Source organism: Gigantopelta aegis, chromosome 15, assembly GCF_016097555.1.
Source record: "Gigantopelta aegis isolate Gae_Host chromosome 15, Gae_host_genome, whole genome shotgun sequence".
Taxonomy (NCBI): domain Eukaryota; kingdom Metazoa; phylum Mollusca; class Gastropoda; order Neomphalida; family Peltospiridae; genus Gigantopelta; species Gigantopelta aegis.
In genome coordinates, this window is record NC_054713.1 from 992,133 (window position 1) to 1,014,119 (window position 21,987).

Sequence of the window (21,987 nt, forward strand, 5' to 3'; positions counted from 1 at the left end):
AGAAAATGGGTTAAGTTTAGGGTTAGGGTTAAGAAAAGCATACAGTAATGATAAGAGTAATTAATTTTGTCAGAACGTTAACTGAAATAATAAAATCTGCAAAAAAATGTGGGTTTGGCGCCATACCCGTTTTACCCTCTGGCAGAAACCCTGGGAGCAGCAACTACTGAGGGTTTCAGCGGCGGCAGCAGCACGCAGAGGAATTCCACCAAACCCTTGAAGGGAACAGTGGCGCAGTCTTACAATAATGGGTGGCGTACGTTAAAAGACTCTTGGACAGCAGTTACCTATGCTGTTCGAAGATATGTTTGAAGCTTTTGGTGAAGTCTTTTTGGGCTAAAAACATTATTAACTGTTGAACAGTGTGAATTGTGCCGGACGTTTTGTGTGTTGTAGTCCTTGTTAAAGCTACTATATCCGATTACTATGTTATAACATCGATTACGAAATAAAAAAGCAGGCATAACTGACCTTTAACGTCTTGGGGGTTGAGTAGTAGGTCCATTGATAGCAAAGGTGCAGTTGTGCTTTTATTTTGCATTAGTATTCGACATTATACCATGGAAACCGAATATAGGAGCTTTAACTGTTGGATTTCAATACAGTAATTTTAATTAAAAACTGACATTTCCTTTTTGTTAACTCAAGTATTATATTACTGGGCTATCCAGGTGTGGCCTGTATTATACTACTGGCCTATCCAGGTGTTGCTTATGTTTTCAAATGTCCACTCTTGAAAGAGGAATTATTTTTGTTATATTATTTATATAATTATATATTAATAGCATCACCAAGCGTTTAAATCGTGACCACTGTAAAATGTTCTTGTATAAACAAAAAACTACATGAATGATCGTTAAAACTGTTTAGCTTCCGAGTTGCTTCAAACCGTACCTAAGAAGCAAACATTGGCGTTGCCTGGGGAGGGGAAGGGAGTTTGTGCTCTCCCCAAGCACACATCGTTTTTTCCCCAACTACATTATTTATGTTTGTCACCCTATTAACATGGGGCCGGGTCGTAGCTCAGTGATACAGTGCTCATCTGATGCATGATCGATCCCCGTCGGTGGGTTATTTTTCATTCAAGCCAGTGTTCCACAACTGCTGTAACAAAGGCCGTGGTATGTAATATGTCTGTTGGATGGTGCAGTAGCCCATGAAGTGGCGCCAGCGGGTTTCCGGTCTCAATATCTGTGTTATCAATATCTGTATCCTTAACAATATTATGTCCGACGTCATATAACCGTAAATAAAATGTTTCCTTCTTTCATTCTTTCCTTTACTGTTGACAGTCTCAAAAACAATGTGGTTGACCCTCATGACATTGTGGTCCCCCACCAATATAAAGTCCTGGCTACGTCAGTGGGAGCGAACGCGAGATGAATACATAGACAAAACTACATATATGTGGTTTTCTGCTTTCTGTATTCCACGAGTGTATTTCCTGCAGGAAACCCCGATGTATTTATTACATACCCTAAATTGGAATTTTATTTCCAAATAATAATTCAAAAATTGTAACACTGCTAGCTAATGACGGGGATTTCTAAATTTACACAACTAAGTCAGCTGTGTTACTACGCAGACCGAAGAACCACCAATTATTACACATAGGAATATAGTTCTATTTAAACAATAAATAGAGGCTATTTCATGGTTTTTTTCGAATACGAGTTTTATGTCAACGAGTGATGTGTGAAAACCATATTTTCACGAATTGCGAAGCAATGAGTGAAAATATGGTTTTCACACATCACGAGTTGACATAAAAATCGTATTCGGAAAAAACACCATGAAATGGTCTATTTATTATATACATATTTCCAAATTTTTGACAATATCTTTCGCTCTTTGGTAATATCTTTCACTTATCATATCGAAAACACGTAACGTCATGATATATTTCTTCCTATGGAACTTTGCCAGAAAATTTACTTTACCATAGACTTTTAAAAAGAAATTTGATTAAAATTTATCTTTATTAACATTTATTTAACAATACTGCGGTGCAAACATACCTGACAAAGCGATCCTCTAAAAACTCCCACAAAAACAAAACGAGTCGAACGTCGTTAAATTCTTACACTTACACTCGATGACACTACATTGTGTCATCATTATTTAGCTTCGTATTCAATTTCTTTTATATATTTTTTATCGTAATTGCACTTCGTATCCCGTTTTTATAGGTACAGTTGTTTAAATTACGTTTTTTATTTTTCAAATACGATCAGATGCATTGGTAATCATCAAATTTAAATACGAAGAACCGAGACAAAGGGAGATAATTTAATCATGCACTTTTACAAAAAAGTAAATACGACTTCTATATTTTCACTGTAGCTAAAATACAGTGAAAACATGACTTTTCACCGGATATGACTTTTATGGTTTCCGTAGATCTATATATTTCATTGCTATGTATATAATAAACAGAAATAAAGAACGAGTGAAAAGTTACCTATAATTTTAATGGTATTGTTTGAAATGCCTTTTAAAGACAATGTAATAACTAAAATTCACGAACAATATAATATTTAATTTGCTCGTAATACGTCAGAAAACCTTCAGCGTGCCAGTTTTATCAACGAAGAAAAATGTCAAAAACTGTTCACTCAGTATCTGAGTCGTCATCGGTGTGTTTTCTTTTATTGATGTTCATGGAATTATTCGTTGCTGAAAAGTTTAAGTTTATATTAAATGTGCCTCCATAAATCATCGCTCCACTGAATAATCCGGTTGACAGTTCATTCAAGTTTTCTACGTGAGGAGACGGTGCCTGCGACGGCATTGTTGCTAAAGTCGACGACAGTCACTTTTCGCACCCATGTTTTGGCTCGTACACAATACATATAGCATATCTTACCGTAATTTCACTAGAAATCCATATTTCGTAAAAGGTACAATTTTTTAATCACAAAATTTTGTTCAAAGACATCCAGTTACATTAGTAATGTTAAAAAAAATAAATAATTCAATAGCAATTTTACATTGGAAATTTTCCAAAAAGGAAAAGTCATTTAACCAATTTATGACTATTGTAAGGAGATGCAAAGTGACGTCATTGGAATACTGACGCCATTTAAATTCAAAATTAGCTGTATTATTACAATGCTGCGCCACATTAAAATAAAATCTAGTCTACTAACCTTGGGTCTCACTACACAGATGTCATCTGCCATTGAAACCCATGTTAAACTGCCCAACTTCAAACGAAGATTGCCCATAGAACGGGTTCTCGTTGGCACTAACAACATACACCATTGCGAACATACATTATACAAGCATTTATTTTCACTCCAAAATTGATAACATTTCCATCTCAGTTTTTTGCTATATGACCGCATCTGGCTGTAGTACCGGTCCGAACAGGTGGTTCATTAACCGGTTGACTCCGGCTGTCACTTGCGCTATATACCCATGTCCCAAAAGGTCGATGCACAATATTACAAAATAACATGGGCAAAATACAGCCAGAAGGCTTACCATTAAACATACATATTATTTTAATTCTTCACCATTTCCTAGAAGTGAATATGTGAACCATAACATGTGTCACAATTAGGAACTATAGTGGACCGTGATGAATGAACTCTCACCCAGAAGTCATCTGTGTAGTGAGACCTTAAAGTCTAGTGACCGATTTTGTCAAACTTAGTTTGAAGTCAGTTTGATAATTTGGGTCATTTACACCATGAAAAGCTAACCTAGAGCCATGTAACTTATGAACTCTAACCAATACACCAAAAGATAGATGCACCATACCATCCAATAAAACTTCATATCACATTGTTACTCCTTGGTCATCCACACAATAGATGGCCATCAAACAAGCAGCCACTATATGGTAATGTATGACCTTGTTGGTAGTTCTAATATGGGGAACATACAAAGAAGCTAATTATCTAGTTAGTTCATTAAAAATATTAGTTTCCATCAATTGTTGCTATGGGCAACAATTGTTTCATAATGAAGTGTTGAAATCCTGTTTTTTTCTGTATATTTCAGCATGAAGATCCACATATTATTAATGGCAGATATAAATTCTACTTTCATAGTAGAATACTATGTTATATATTCACAATACCATCAAAACTGTTTGTCACTATGACTATATTCGAAAAAATTCATTATGCACAAAATCACAGAAATTAGGGTGAATTTGCATATTGAACTTGTGACCTTGAATTTTGACCTTTTACAATGAGAAACTCAGTGTTAGACACTCAGATCAATTTATTTATTACATGTAACAACACTAGAATATACATTTTGACACACCCCCCGTAAAAAATAAAAATAAAATAAAAATAAAAATAATAAAAATAAATAAAATTGACATGTTTGTAATATTTACCCAAATAGGGCCCCCATACGCTTGGCTCAAATCCACATCGATGTAATTACCTTTTATAAAGATGCTACACTAGTACATTTTCATTGTGGCTTGTTAAACTTGTATATTTTGGGATAAACAGTAATTTCATGTTTTACATTATGGTCTCACTACACATATGTCATCTGCCATTGAAACCCATGTTAAACTGCCCACCTTCAAGCGAAGATTGCCCATAGAACGGGTTCTCGTTAGCACTAACAACATACACCATTGCGAACATACATTATATAAGCATTTATTTTCACTCCAAAATTGAGAACATTTCCGTCTCAGTTTCTTGCTATATGACCGCATCTGGCTGTAGTACCGGTCCGAACAGGTGGTTCATTAACCGATTCACTCCGGCTGTCACTTGTGCTATACACCCATGTCCCAAAAGGTCGATGCACAATATTACAAAATAACATGGGCAAAATACAGCCAGAAGGCTTACCATTAAACATACATATTGTTTTAATTCTTCACCATTTCCTAGAAGTGAATATGTGAACCATAACATGTATCACAATTAGGAACTATAGTGGAAGTCATCTGCGTAGTGAGACCTTGACCCCTGTCAAATTCCTATAACAAGCAGACAACGCTGTTTACAGGTCATTACCTTTTTCTTTTTTTTCATAATTCTGGACAAAATATTAATTTGAAGTTTTGAAAGATGAAATAAATAAAAGGTACCTTTTGTCAAATATATCATATCACAAAATTACGGTTGGAGATGTTTTATTTATTGAAAAAGAATAAGAATTGTGTACGATGTAACGAAGCCAAAACAAGGGTCCAAAAAGTGACTGTCGTCGACCTTAACTATCGTGGATTAAAAGCTCGCTGGTTAGTAGTGTTCCCGTCTCAAGTTTTGGTATGCGCTCACTAAACTGTAAATATTTGCCACCGTTTTCGTCTGTTTTCAGTTCAAATTTTCCACAAAATAGCATTTTAAACAAACCAAGCACGAATTTTGTTTACATATCGCGAAGGGCATTCCCGGTAACCATGTGCTATAAATAATAGCGTTGAATACGGTATAGTTCTGGCAGTTGAGTTGAATACGGAAAAGTGTATTTCATTTTTGTATTCAGGGCTGTATTTATATAGTAAGATTTATGGGGTATGTAATAAAATTGTAAACGAAATGCAAGATAAATCTAACTGAAACGAATGTAGAATTCTTTTTCTGACACCCTTTTCTTTGAAATACAGCTTTAAGAGAAATTAAAACGTATTCTGAACCAAGTTATATACGGCGCTCGCATTGACGTAATATACAATGTTGACCTGTACATCATCTGACAAGAGAAATCGACGTATGCAGTCTTAAAGTGACATTCCTGAGTTTGCTGCGTTGTAAAATGTTTCCGACTAATAAAATACTTCTACGATTAAACTTACATAATAAATATAGTTTCTTGTTTAGAGTATTAGTGTCTCTATATTCAATGTGTTTCTGGTCGTCCAAACTGGATTCTGTTTTCAAATAATTTCGTACCTACGAAAAGAATATATTTTAGGAAATAAAATGAAATTTAACCTAATACAAATATTAGAACGATCAGAAACACGTTTAAAATGCAGCCGCTAATATTTTATGCAGAAAAAATATATTTAATTACAATCGTTAAAAAGTCTCTGTTAGTCGATAACATCTTAAAACTTGCAGCAAACTCAGGAATGTCCCTTTAATTAGGTAGAACAACGAAAAATAAATCATAAATATGTGGTCAAGTTTTTTATTTCAAACAAAAATATGTACCAAAAGATGTAAATTAATGAAAACCGGACGGAAAAATGTTTAGTGGTTAGCAAGTTATAGCCCTTTGAAGTTTGGCGTGCTGTGAAATATGTCTGCCAAATTTTGACTCGCTTTTCTAAACTTGCCGGTGAAACTCAACTACTAATCGCCATGTTTATATTTCACTTTAAAATGGAAGTGAAACACGCCAAATATCATTGTGGAATATGTAATAGTGTTTTTGAAGCCACTGGAAAATGGTAAAATATACCATTATAATGTTAAAATGTTATGAACCCTAACGTCGTTATAAACGTAAAATCGGAAAATAAGCAATACAAAGCGGACGTTGTTGTTTTCACAACTTAATATATTTATTTAGCTTATCAGGACAATGGAACAATACCCCAATCATTTCCATCTTCTGTTATGCAAAAAAGTGAAACAATGTTGCAGAAAAACATAAAGGTAGTGAAAAATTAATGTTAGGGGGTGGGGTGGGGGGCGACGTGTCTTCCATTTTTGGGATGGTGGTTTGGTGGGGGCGGTCTTGATTTAAGCTGAGTACCAGTAAAAATACATTTGCAAAAGGTAAAAGGCTGATTTTTTTTTACTGATTAATTAAATCGACAAATAATAATAATAATAATAATAGCACAAATGTGATTAAAGTAAAGTAAAGTTTGTTTTATTTAACGACGCCGCTAGAACACATTGATTTTTAATCTTATCATCGGCTATTGGACGTCAAACATATGGTCATTCTGACACTGTTTTTTTTAGAGGAAACCCGCTGTCGCCACATAGGCTACTCTTTTACGACAGGCAGCAAGGGATCTTTTATTTGCACTTCCCACAGGCAGGATAGCACAAACTATGGCCTTTGTTGAACCAGTTATGGATCACTGGTCGGTGCAAGTGGTTTACACCTACCCATTAAGCCTTGCGGAGCACTCACTCAGGGTTTGGAGTCGGTATCTGGATTAAAAATCCCATGCCTCGACTGGGATCCGAACCCAGTACCTACCAGCCTGTAGACCGATGGCCTGCCACGACGCCACCGAGGCCGGTAAAATGTGATTAATGCATGCCACTGTAAATATAGATAGAAAATGTGCGTGTTCGTCTGGTTTATGTTTGTTTGTTTTTTTCTGTGGTTTTTGTTTTGTTTTTGTTGTTGTTGTTGTTTTGTTTTTTTTTTTTTTTTTTTTTTTTTTTTTTTTTGGGGGTGGGGGTTATTGGCGTGTGTGTATCGTGGGGAGGGGGTATTTTATTTTGGGGTGTTTTTTTTGTGGATTGGGTTTTTGTTTGCTTTTGTTTATTTATGTTTTGATTTGCCTGCCAATTATGCTTACAATCATGTGTACCACAATGTCTTCTTTCTAACATGTTGGACATCTGGGCCCTACCTATCTTTAAAAATCGACATGCCAGACCAACATAAACATGTTTATACAAATACTAATATTACTAGGTAGATGTTTTAGGATAAATTATTTTTGTTGTTATTACAGCATAGTTTACACTTTAGCATGTTTATAATATAATTTAATGTACATATAAAATTAATTTGAAGCATTGAAACGAGGATCGCCTGTGCAAGAAATTGTGTAGAGAAGGTCCTAACTGTGGCTAGCAAAGTGTTTAGTGTGTGTGTTGGGGTGGGGGTGGGGGTCGGGTCATATTTCCCCGGAAAATACATTATTTAAAAAGAACAATATAGCATGTTGGGGAGGGTACTATGTGCTGATCGGAGTATGACCTAAAACTTTCTCTCTTTTTTTTACTATTAAAATTGTATTACTGTCACACGCAATTCTTTATAAAAACTGTAGGTGTGTTTCTATGTTTAAATGAGTTATTCATAATTCTAATTATAATGTGAGGCGAGATTGCAGCTTTAAAAAAAAGAAGAGAAAAAAAGAAGAAATTCATGCAACCCAAACAATCTAATTGTAGATGACAGCTCGCTAGCCACAAATTATTAGGGTTAGATTCACCTCCGATATTTGACACTTGGTCATTTATAACAAAACGCAATTTCAGCAACTTAATATTTATTTTTAAAAATTAAAACACATGTAACATAGGCAGTGCCACCTTGAAGCGATGCATTATGGGATTGATAAAATGGCTGCCGCCATGACTGCTGAGACAACCCCAGTTAGGACGCCTTGCGCTCAAATGCGCTAGGGTGAAATGACTTGAAATTTCAAAGAAAACATAGAAATAGGTTCAATTTAACAACTGAATATGTGAACTCGATGTGCCGGAGTATAGAAATATATTCAAAATCCATTTGAAGTTCAGTGTTTTTCAAACTACATTTAAAATATCACATTTCGTTATGAGTCACAAAATCGACCTTTCTTAACAATGAACCACGTCTTGAACGCATCAAAACACTTCCAAAAGAAGCCATTGACGTCAGATGCCGCATTAAGAAAAAAATATCATGTGACCCTATCAGCTGTAAACATGGCCGCGACGTCATTGACAGAGCTCTCTTGAAAATCGTTATTTGTGTAGTTTTAACCGAATTACAAATTAAATAATTATGTATGTTGGAAAGACGAAGAAACGCTGTGTATGTACATGCATTTAATATCACTGTATTTCATTGGGAAACGAATATTTGTGTTGAAAAGTGAGTCATTTTAAGCTGGTGGCAGATATTATGCAGCGCGAAGTGACGTCAAACTTCGATATCAATATTTCAACAGTGAATTGTATCGTTATGTTAATATTTAAATATTGGGATTGGTCAACATGCTTAGCCTATATAAAAACCTTTTCCCACCTTAACATTACGTTAAACGTTCTGTTTAAATAAGAAACGTGAATGAACATGGATATTCTGTTTACACAATTTCATTCTTCTAAATCTAAGACTAATAAAATGTAACACATTGCTTTCCCTGTGTTACATGTAGCTGTTAATAACATCGCACCTCAACTTGATATTTTAAAACTTTAGGGTATTTCTCCAGGCAGGCTGTTTTTTCAACATTATTTTGGGCTTGGCTGGCAGTTTGTAGCTCACCTGCTAGACATTTTACTCGGGCGCCCGCCTTAAAGCACAAGGTCTGACGTGTGTGAATAATATACGAGTTAGCAATGATTACTTTCAGTTAATGCTCAAGATGAAAAAATGACGACGGAAGCGACAACGGCTGCGGCTGAACCTTCGCCTACGGTTGCTGCTGATGATGATGGTGATGCTGGTGGTGATACTGCTGATGCTTCGTCGGTAACAAAGACTACGCCTGGAGCTACCGAACCACCTAAAGAGTCATCAGTAAGTGAACGTCTATCACTGAGGTCGAGGAATCACTCTTGAGTCTTCGCACCCTTAGTTCCGGTGTATGAACAGAACTCTAGCATGGGCGTCATTTGGTGTGTGTGTGTGTGTGGGGGGGGGGGGGGGGGGGTGTCTGTATAGTTACTGTATAGGTTTTTTTTTTTTTGTGTGCAATTGTTCCAGAAGCTTTGACTATGTTAGCGACCATAACTTACTTTCGGTTCGAATTAGACGTTTTAGGGCGAGTGAGTTTTACCATATTTATACTCTTTTTAGGTATAAACACAAAATATAAATTATTGTTCTGGCAAAAACAATCCATTCCAAATTAGCGCAACCAAATTTTATACATATACATGAAAAAGAATAGACGTATTCAAACATTTTATTCATCACTACTGGGTTAAAAAAAAACCCAACCAAAACACCCCATCCATTTCAACTCCTTTTGAAAGCGGGACGGGACGTAGCCCAGTGGTAAAACGTTCGCTTGATGCGCGGTCGGTCTAGGATCGATCCCCGTCGGTGGACCCATTCGACTATTTCTCGTTCCATCCTGTCTGGGATGGTGCATATAAACGATCCCTTGCTGCTAATCAAAGAGTGGCCCATGAAGTGGCGACAGCGAGTTTCCACCTTCAATATCTGTGTGGTTCTTAACCGTACGTCTGACGCCATATAACCGTAAATAAAATGTGTTGAGTGCGTTGTTAAATAAAAAATTCCTTCCTTCTGAAAGCAAATTGTCAACATAGTTTTGAAGTATTTTTGTTGTATTGACAATGTATGGGTGACATTAGGCATACAGCCATCTTGCAAACAACTATGGGTAAGGATGAGAAAATCTATGTACAGATTCCAATTCTCAGTTACTTTTTATATTTGGACGTCAAACAATTATAAGTTATATAGATGATAATAAACGAGTTGCCAGTTATTATCAAATTTATGTCCCGAGTGAAATAATGAAAAGTGTTTCACTCGGGACATAAATTTGATAAAAACTGGTACCGAGTTTGTTATTCTATTTATTACCTCAGCTATTTTGTTCTCTAAATATACAGAACTTCACATACGTTGTTTTCGCTTCCTATTTATTGCACGAGTTTATTTTGCGCAAGAATATATACCACAAGACCGCGTATGTATTTATTATTTATTACCCATATGGCCTCAGATTACAGTTATCTTCCCATTTGGTTGTCCAAAATCCGGAAGTTTCACCGCGCAAGTAGTCTGCTGTTTGACTGTGATTATTTCATGGCAGACAGCTATGAAGTGGCAACTGTTTGACTGAAGTGACAGGGGATAGCATGTAGTTTGTAAACATGTGTAACTTGCTGACATTGAAGACTTGTTTGTGGTAATTCCGGCCCATGCAAAAGTAGTGCTTTTTGTGTAAAATGGGTGTACTCCGGCCTGGTTTAGAGGGTGTGTCTGTTTAAACCAATATGCTGGGAGAAAGAGCTGGACAACAGGGGTTGTCCTTTTCAGGGTATGTGTCCCCCATGCAGGCAAAGGTACATACAAAACTTCACGGGCCTGCTGATATTAATAAAAATGTTATAGCCACTAAGGCTATATAGAAACATATAGCGAAATTAATTGTGGTCCGAGGCCATATGGGCTCAAATATACGGGGTAATATTTTTTCGATCTCTGCACAGTGTGCAGATTGCTTCTACAGCCACTGATTGGCTGGCTTAAAAATCACGATGTTTGGTTGGTTGCTTGTCATGGCCGGAACTTCACTTTCATTCATATAATGTTTCCATTCATGAGTCAGATTACACATACGTTATACGATATACAAAGATTTACAAAAACAAATGGACTCACTTGTTTCGTAAACATGAAATGGTATATTTCCATAAGCAGCGGCTTTAGTAATATATAAAAATAATTATTTTCAAATGCAAATACAGTCGTATTATTTTGTACTGTGAACATTTGGCTGTAAAAAGAACGCCGTTATGCTATGACGTCACTTACATTACGTCATGTAATGTGCGTAAGATTATATGACGTAATGGCTGATGGCTTTGTTGTAGACTGCAGAGGAATTTTTACATTAAAAATCAGTTAAAATTGACAATGGGTAATAAAGAGAATAACCAACTCGCTACGAGGAGTTACGAATTATCTGTCCCTCATGAATGAATGTTGTAAAACCCTCGCCAAAGGCTCGGGTTTACAACATTCATTCACTCGGGACAGATAATTCATAATTCCTCGTAGCTCGTTAGTTATTCTCTAAATACCTTCTTTTATGTTACTATAAAAACATTTTTAATTTAACGTCATAACAACTCTCTTAAATCTGATTAATACTCCTTTCATGGATTTACTTAACGTTAAGAATCATACTCTGCGACAGTCTTGTGTAATGTTTCAAATACGTTGTGACGTAATTTGTAAATCATATATGACGTCAGTAACGAAAAGGCGCTAACTGCAGTAAAAATAAAAAGGGAAATCCCCATTTAAAAGTTCCGGTCCAGATTGCACATATGTGTAATACAAGATAAATTTATTACACAGTTTGAAAATATCTTTATCATTATAGTAAGATTGAATAGGTATGTAATAAATAGAGGACTCGTCACGAGTATTTTTTAATATGGAAAATATCAACCGAGTCTATGTTAATCGGTATTTGTCGAGGCTCTGCCGAGACAAATACCGATTAACTAGACGAGGTTGATATTTTACATATTAAAAAAACCGAGTAACGAATTGTATTTATTCTATAACACTTCTAAAATAACATTTTAATATTTTTTTTAGTAAATCACTGTACTAAAGTCGCCGCCATCGATAATATGACGTAATCGTGATTAACACAGCTTAGTTTGACGTTACGCATTTTAAACAAATCTTTGAAAACGTTACGCTCAGGTGCACGATCTTGTTGGCTTGCAAGCAAATGACCCATCCACAGCAACACATTACCTAGAGACCTTGCAAACCGGGTTAATAAATATATTTGTATAGCTGTTAGTGCCTTTTATTTACTTAAATGACGTCATAACTTATTTGAAACATTACACAAGGCTGCCGCAGAGTATGATTCTTAACGTTAAATGAATTCATGAAAGGAGTTTTGATCACAGATTTAACAAAGTGTTGTTATGACGTTAAATTAAAAACTGTTTTTGTAAAACATAAAAGAAGGTATGTAATAAATACAGAACTTCACATACGTGGTTTTCGTTTTTAATTTAACGTCATAACAACTCTTAAATCTGATTAATACTCCTTTCATGGATATTTGAGCCCATATGGGTAATAAATAATAAATACATACGCGGTCTCGTGGTATATATTCTTGCGCAAAATAAACTCATGCAATAAATAGGAAGCGAAAACAACGTATGTGAAGTTCTGTATATTTAGAGAACAAAATAGCTGAGGTAATAAATAGAATAACAAACTCGGTACCAGTTTTTATCAAATTTATGTCCCGAGTGAAACACTTCATTATTTCACTCGGGACATAACGTATGTGAAGTTCTGTATTTATTACATACCTTCTTTTATGTTTTAAAGTGCTGTTCCAGATGTATGATGTATTGAGCTATATCAATCAAGATATTATTTAATATGATTAGAAAATTATTTTTAAAAATTTTTAAAAATTATATACCGGTATATTTTCCATTTAAAAATATTCCCCTGAAAAACAGAACCAGCTGAATTCGTTTCGGGAATTTCCGTAAGATTTGATCCGTGACGTCATGAAGGGAACTCCTTTCGATAGTTAGCGCCATTGTTCATTGCTTCTTTTGTGTTTATTATGGTTAAACGGCGTGTTGGTGGCGGCTGTAGCAATACAAAAGCCGATAAATTTAGTCTTCACGCATTTCCTAGTAATGTTGCTGTGAGAAAGCTGTGTGTGAATTTGATTAAAACAACGTGGAAATACTGGACAGGAAGAAAATGCCGGAGACCGTTGCAACAGCAGACACTTTAGTTTCGATTCATCCGAACTGGCTTGTCGGCTTAAGCGAGATATGGAAATACCATGTGTTATGGCTTTTAAAAAAAGATGCCGTACCAACAATGTTTCTGCGACACAAAACAAATGACAACAAGCCGACGCCATCCACGTCGAAACGACCTTGGGGTGCATATCCTCAATGTCCCAAATTGCGTTATGCTTTCAACTCCGGTCAGTTTGTTTTCTCATGCACGGTTCGTGCAATCATCGAGATCCGATTTGTTGTCGTTTGCAATCGTTCGTTTGTGAGATTTTTCTTTACAGTTCGAGAACATTAAAACAATAAAGTACAGACAAGTAAGTATCTATAGCCTAGTCCGTCCCATCCTACAAAAATGTAGGGGTTTTTTTGTAAAAAAGAAAAGAAAATACATTAAATTAATTTTACTATACCTTACCACAGAGAAAACCTTTTTTCATACTGTGGAATGTGCTATAAGTTATTTATTTCTGAGCAGACTGTTTTCACAACTGCACACAAAAAATAGTATTGTTTTGTTATTTCCAAAACACTTACTTTTTTTTTACGTCAAACTAAACTGAAATTATTCACACAAAAAAACATCTTCATAGATGGATGGGACGGACTAAAAGTCGTTTTTGTTTATTTTTTTAAATTAAAATAAGTTATTTATTTCTGAGCAGACTGTTTTCACAACTACACACAAAAAATAGTATTGTTTTGTTATTTCCAAAACACTTTTACTTTTTTTTTTTACGTCAAACTAAACATAAATTATTCACAAAAAACCCCATCTTCATAGAGGGATGGGACGGACTAAAAGTCGTTTTTGTTTATTTCTTAAAATTACCGATATCGGGTCCACTTGACTCGTAGAATTCAAGAGTTATTTATCGTCTTTTCTACTACATCACAAGTATTAGAATATACAGTATAGCAAAATAATTCGCACGAAAATCTAAAGAACAAAACAAGAATAAAAGTTGTAAATTAGTGGTAAGCTGTCTCCACGACCATTTTCATCATCATCTGTCAGGCCGGTGGTTCGTCGGAAGATGTTCCAGGTTCACACTGATACGGCATTATTTGTTATGTTGCACAAATATTAGTCCAGTCGTCATTACTACACTATTCATCATCGAAAGAAGAATCGCATGATCAATGAGCTTGGCAGTCGCTGTCGGTCCCACTTTCGCTTGCGCTGGCAGTCATCTCGTGGTAGGTTTCAGTGAAGCGCGTTCCCTTCGTGACGTCACGGCTATTTACAGGCAAATGTTTTTACCGAGAATTTTACTCGGTCGTTTCCGGCAGTGTTCTACGGGAGTGATGTTTTAATACTTTTATGGGGCATTTTCGTAATTATTGATTTACATATCGGTGTAAAATATTATTGCAATGAATTAAGAAAGCATTTAATTATGGAATTTGAAATTTTAGTGTATGGTCTGGCATAGCACTTTAAAAAAAAGTTTTTAATTTAACGTCATAACAACACTTTGTTAAATCTATGATCAAAACTCCTTTCATGAATTCATTTAACGTTAAGAATCATACTCTGCGGCAGCCTTGTGTAATGTTTCAAATAAGTTATGACGTCATTTGTAAATCATATATATATATATGACGTAAGTAAATAAAAGGCACTAACCGCTATAAAAACAAAAGGGGATTCCCCGTTTAAAAGTTCCGGTCCAGATTGCACATATGTGCAATACAGAATAAATTTATTACACGGCTTCAAAAGGCCTTTATAACTATAGTAAGATTGAATAGGTATGTAATAAAGTAAATTATCACATGGATTTATGACATAGATATCATGGGTAAGTTATAGGATAAAAGCCTTTATTTTTGACGCACATGCACGAAGGCCAACCTGTACAGAAACGATGTTTATTACACCGCGGTGACGGAGATACCCGTGAGAGATTTTTCATATCCCACAATGTGAGATATGCTTTTTGAGAGGTCATGACCTCCGATCACTTTTCGCACCCTTGTTTTGGCTTTGTACATAATAAATGTAGCATATCTTACCGTAATGTCACTTGAAAGCCATATTTAGTAAAAGGTACAATGTTTTAATGACAAGATTTTCTTCAAACACATTCAGGTGTGTTGTTCACAAAAAAAAAAAAAATCAATAGCAATTTTGCACTGAAATGTTTCCAGCATTCTTAAAACGGAAACGTCATGTACCCAATTTATAGTTATTGTAAGGAGATGCAAAGTGACGTCATTGGAATACTGACGTCATTCAAATTCAAAACTAATTATTTCAATTCCTGTGTATTTATTTGCTTTTTATTATACACATGCTTTACAATTTACAGCTGTTTACTACTAGTGTGTGTTATTTGTTTTAATTATTTTTATTTTTGGGATGGAGGGACTCTATGACATTGCGAAAGCATAAATACTTTAATAGTATAAAAAGAGTGCATAGTCAAAGAAGGGTTATGCGCTCTGAATCACTCCGCTGTTTTGTTTACGTTCAGTGTCCCTTTTAGTGAGAGACAAAACATATATTTGGCGACTCAAATTAATAATGTAGCGCATTGTAATAAATAGAATACTATACTCGTCCCCGTGAGAGACCGTTTATATTACAACTCGTGTGTTGTCGATCGTACATCACTCGCTTCCGCTCGTGATGTACGATCAAAAACACACTCGTTGTAATATAAATGGTCTCTCACGGGGACTCGTTTAGTATTCTCTATAAACCACTTCACGCACTGTTTATTTTGTTATAATTACAAACTTTCCGAATTTATACGATTTACTGTATTCTGATTGGCTGACGTCACTAAAAAACCAAGCGTTATCCTTCCATAAACCTCATAAAAATACGTCATCACGGAAGACCAAGATCGAAATAACCGCACAACACCAACAGTCACTACACGTAAACAAAAGTTAATATCAAGGTCACTTTGCGATTGAAAAACACAAGACAAATCTGCACATGAAATTGTTTCATTTTTTAAAAAGAAGTTATAATAAAGATATATACACTGTTTTTGTTGATTCAATACTTATTTTTATTTTTAGCGGACAATTTCCAATAGTATGTATACATGTATTCCTACGCTTATTTACAGAACATGGTTGACGGTAAGAACGAAAGAAATTATTTTTGAGTGTTTTAAGGTACACTTCTTGTACTGTTTGTAATTATAAGAATTGTTTGTCATTTTTTAGGAATTTATCGATGTATAAAAGTCACAAATGTAGTATAAAATCGCTTCGCTACGCTACGCGATTTTATACCATTTGTGACTTTTATACATCGATAAATTCCTAAAAAATGACAAACAATTCTTATAAAAATTTAACACCAAAAACTCCATGACGTCATTTTGTGTGCTTGCCAAATCGTGATGACGTCATATGTAGTACCGACAATGTCATTGGTTTGTAAGCATCAAATTGTCCAATAGTATTGTTCGCTAAACCAATGCAGAATATTTCTCACTGAAAAAATATGGAAAATATTTCCCCTGTTATGAGTGACGGCTGGGATAATAAATATTAATAAATATAAATGTAAAGGATATTTTAGCACAGATTTAGTGAAATATTGATTATTAAAAGAATTTAAAGTTTTGCCATTTTTCGTGCTGATCTGCATACAAAACTGGCTTATAGACACGTGTGAAAATATTATTTTTAAGCCCTAAATGACATATTACAATAACAAACCATTTATCTCGCTTTATCCCATAAAATAAATATAATTTTAAACAACAATTATTATAAAATAATAATAGTTAATTGGCGAAACATCTTGTTCAAGCAACTGACTGATTGTCGCTATAAATAATCACTTCCGCAAACTATACAGTTCCGTTCATACACTGCTTTTCGCTTCGTTCACAACAAATTATTAATATAAAATATCCAACGGTATATTTTGGTAATGATACATTTGAAAAAAGGTACTTTTTATCTTTTAACACTTAAACTTAATTTTGTCTAAAATTATGGGGAAATAAAAAAAAATAAAAAAATGCCGACTTGTAAACAGCGTTGTCTGCTCGTAATATACGGAGTCAAATTAAAAACTTCACAACCGTTTCATTTTGGCTAATTAGCAAATATGACAGAAGAACGTGTTAAATAGATATTTTGTTATTGTATGACGTCCAAAGAAAGAATAGGAATAAATGTTGAGTCAAAAATCTGTTTGATGCGCCCACAGCATTCGTCAAAAACACAGTCAAAATGGTAATTCACAAGCAGGGTCGTCTGATGAAATCACAGGTTCAGTAGCGCGTACGCCCTCCATGTGTACCCACAACTGCAATGCGACACCTCCTCATTGACTGCCTGATGTGTGTAAAGACTGCACTAATGATGTACCGAGTTCCTGCAAAGTCTGTGGATGGTTCCTGAGAGAGCGCAGGCGTCTTCCCTGCACATCCCAGACGTGCTCGATGGAATTAGGTCGAGCGACCTTGAAGGCCAATCGGTAATCCGTGACATTGATGCCCGCGTTCCTCGGGTAGTCCCTTATCAATATGGCCGTGTGGGGTCTGGTGTTGTCATGCTGAAAGATCAGGCCTGGACCATGAGCTGCCATGAAGGGCACAGGTTCCTGGGTCAGGACCTGGTCGCGGTATGCAGCAGCGTTGAGGTTGCCACGGATGACAAGAAGTCGAGAACGGCCATTTCCACAGAAAACACCCCAAACCATTACACGTCCGCCTCTGAATCTGTCAATTTCACTGACACAACACTGACCATGACGTTGTGCCCAGTTAACGTTGACCTCGATGAAATTGGGTCAAGATGGGTCCAACATAGCAACCGTGCGTGGAGGCCAGCGGTTCACAGCCGATTTCTGAAAAGTTCATTACTGGTTGCTGTAACTATGATCTCACTACACAGATCACTTCCGGGTGAGAGTTCATTCATCACGGTCCACTATAGTTCCTAATTGTGACACAAGTTACGGTTCACATATTCACTTGTAGGAAATGGTGAAGAATTAAAACAATATGTATGTTTAATGGTAAGCCTTCTGGCTGTATTTTGCCCATGCTATTTTGTAATATTGTGCATTGACCTTTTGGGACATGGCTATATAGCGTAAGAGACAATCGGGTTGAATCGGTTAATGAACCGGTATTACAACCAGATATTACGGCCATATAGCAAAAAAACTGAGATGGAAATGTTCTTAATTTTGAAGTGAAAATAAATGCTTATATAATGTATGTTCGCAATGGTTTATGTTGTTAGTGCCAACGAGAACCCGTTCTACTGGCAATCTTCATTTGAAGTTGGGCAATTCAACATGGGTTTCAATGGCAGATGATATCTGTATAGTGAGACCTGTCATGAAACGGTTGCGGAGGTCACGTAAAACAATATTACGGTCATCTGCCTGTGACGTCACACGTGGTCTATTCGTGTCCGCAGATCATAAATTGCCCGCCGATTGCAATCCAACGCCCTTGCAACGTCAGCTACTGACGTTCTCGCGTGCAACATGCCGACGTTCACGCTGCACATGTGTGAGGCGTGGCATCGAAACAGGTCGTAACAAATATCGTTTTAATGTGTTTTTTCGTTGTGTCAGACTACTGTGATCAAGTAAAAATGAAAACACATGTGCTATTATAATCACGTGACCAGTGGCAGGTGCAAAACCACTTTTTCCTCATGGTGATGTGCACGTGCTATGGATGGGGTCACGTGGGCTGTGATGGGCTTCAAATGGAGTGTAGACATTGACAATACAATATTTATTCCTGAGAAATTCCTGCTTTCAGCACTTATCGACTTATTCACATTTTAAATTGTGAATTTTTTAATTTGACTCAGTATAGAATTTTGACACCCGTCAAGGTTAGAGCAGTTTTAATTTTAATGTGCCAAAGCATTGTGATAATACAGCTACAGTCCGTACGACATGGAACGCCATTTTTTCTTCATATTATGGAATTTAGTAGAAGATATTTATTTCTGAGCCGAATGATTTGTAAATTGCACACAAAAATTTCCAAAACACTTTTCTTATCATGGTAAACTAAACTGAAATTAATGTTTATAGAATGATGGGACTATAATTTAGACTTTCAATGACACCACTTTGCATCTCCCACTGCTGCCACATTGTACTTTTTTTCTTGGAAATACTACTTTTTAAATATTTTTTTCACATGAAAATAATTTTTAATACTTTTTTTCTGCAAAAGAACTTAAGAAATCCAATTTGAAACCCTATGACGTGACCTGACCAGTGGATACAAATAAACACAACTTAAGATAAGATAAGGTAAACTTTATTACATATAAACATTCCACATTTGGAACTGGATGCAAAACATGTAATATTTGTACATGCATGGCACAGACAAACAGGATACCAAACTAATTATTGGTTAATACATGTACAATCGTAAACAAGTTTACACACAATGCACCTGCACAAGCAGGATCCTGGTTTTGTATAATAAATATAAATGTTTCATTCATGGACATCATTCTAAATGTGTTATTATGTAAAGTTAAATATTCATATAGTTTAAAGCGTGGAGTATTATATTTAACACATTATGTATGATATGATATTCATCTTAATCAGATTGCACTGATTACATAATCGTTCTTCTACTGGGGTAAACGGTTTTGTGTATTGTCCAGTTTCAACGTTCAGTTAGTGTTTGCGGAGAAGTAGTTTAGTAAATTGTTTGCGATGTTCTGGATGTATTCAATGTAATAAGTATGGTTGTAGCTGTATAGTCTGTTTATGTAATCTACGTTCTCGTCCTGTTACTAGATCCATCTCTTTTGGCTGGGGCAACCAGATTTCCCCTAAAATGGTCTAAATATTTACCTTTAGTCGCACCTATAAGACGAGCTGGGTAATTTACAGTACTTCTTTCTTGGTTAAAATTATCAATATAGTAATAGCAGTTTATGTAGCCAACCGGTATTTTTCTTTACACGATTAGTGCATTCAGATTGGTTGAATAAATAATGTAGCTTGTTTCTGACGTTTGTGAGTTGGAAACTACTGTCAAAGATAAATATTTGGGTATGGTGCTATAGAATTGAATTGAACCAGTCAGCAGAGGGTATGGTGGACATGCCCCAGAAAGAAAATGGGTTAAGTTTAGGATTATGGTTACGTCACATCCTTTCTTCCCATTTTAAAAAGTATTCCATAAAAAGGCAAAATGGTAGCCTGCACAACATTACATACATTTTGCCCTCGGCGATCTCAGCGAAGTCGACATAGGTGACATGGTCATCTAATATGTGCAATCTGTGTCAATGTAATGTTTTTTTTTTTTTCAAGATTTCTGTCTGTACAAAATGTGGGGGAATCTAACAATAATTAAAGGTAGAGTAATTTATCGTAGTTATTAATCAGTGTGGTTTTAGCGTGAATGGACTTTAGGTATTTTTAGTTTTATTTATTTATTTATTTATTTACGTATATATATATATATATATATATATATATATATATATACAGAACTTCACATACGTGGTTTTCGCTTCCTATGTATTGCACGAGTGTATTTTGCGCAACAATATATACCACAAGACCGCTACGCAAAATAAACGAGTGCAATAAATAGGAAGCGAAAACCACGTATGTGAAGTTCTGTATTTATTACATACCTTCTTTTACGTTTTACAAAAACGGTTTTTAATTTAACGTCATAACAATACTTTGTTAAATCTATGATCAAAACTCCTTTCATGGATGTACTTAACGTTAAGAATCATACTCTGGGGCAGCCTTGTGTAATGTTTCAAATACGACGTGACGTCATTTATAAATCATATTTGACGTCAGTAAATAAATGGCGCTAACAGTAATAAAAAGAAAAGGGGAATTCCCAATTTACAAGTTCCGGTCTGTATTGTACATATGTGCGATACAAAATAAATTTATTGCACGGTTTCAAAAGTCTTTATCACTATAGTAAGATTGAATAGGTATGTAATAAACTTATTTACTTATATATTTATTTATTTATTTATTTCCAGGGCTCGGCTCTCAGTGGAATGGGAACACCTTTGGTTATGATGATTCTTGGAGGAACGCTGATTTCAAAACATCTGTTATCGCGATGATGCGACTATTTATATTTGAAATTACTACTCACTTTTCCTCTGAATATTATTTTTTGTTTTCTATACAATTAGTAGTGTTGATGATTTCGTCATGTGCGGGGAAAAATGACATGGATTTTGATAGAGTCCGTTGAACATTGGGTTGCCCCTATGAAATAAACCATTCGTTGTCTTTGATCAGCTAGGATTGAAGTGTTCTCTTTGTTATTTTCTAGCAAAACTAAATAAATTTTAATTAAAATCCACATTTGCCTTTTCTGTTGGTTATAACCATTCTTTGTAGAAGGCATTCAACGAACCTTCTCACCTACTTAGTCTTAACTGGCTAGTTAAAAACAAACCCTTTGATTTTCTAGTGCCTAGCTTCTATCAACCAACGTACCCACTTAAAGCCCACCCATCGATCCCCAACCTACTGCACTGCCTACCAACCATACATATTGCTATCGGCATACAGACACGCATAAACATGTTCAATCGCGTATAACACCAATCAAAA

General features: G+C 35.4%; 1 protein-coding gene across 1 annotated transcript in view; it reads left to right on the forward strand.

Moving 5' to 3' along the window:
* Positions 1 to 21,733, forward strand: part of LOC121389998 — a 52,297-nt gene extending 30,564 nt beyond the window's left edge. The window contains exons 3-4 of the mRNA XM_041521691.1: positions 9,257 to 9,423; positions 21,402 to 21,733. Of these exons, the coding sequence (XP_041377625.1) occupies positions 9,257 to 9,423; positions 21,402 to 21,488 (254 nt within the window). The 3' untranslated portion in view covers positions 21,489 to 21,733. The remainder of the gene's footprint in view (positions 1 to 9,256; positions 9,424 to 21,401) is intronic.
* Positions 21,734 to 21,987: the final 254 nt, after the last annotated feature.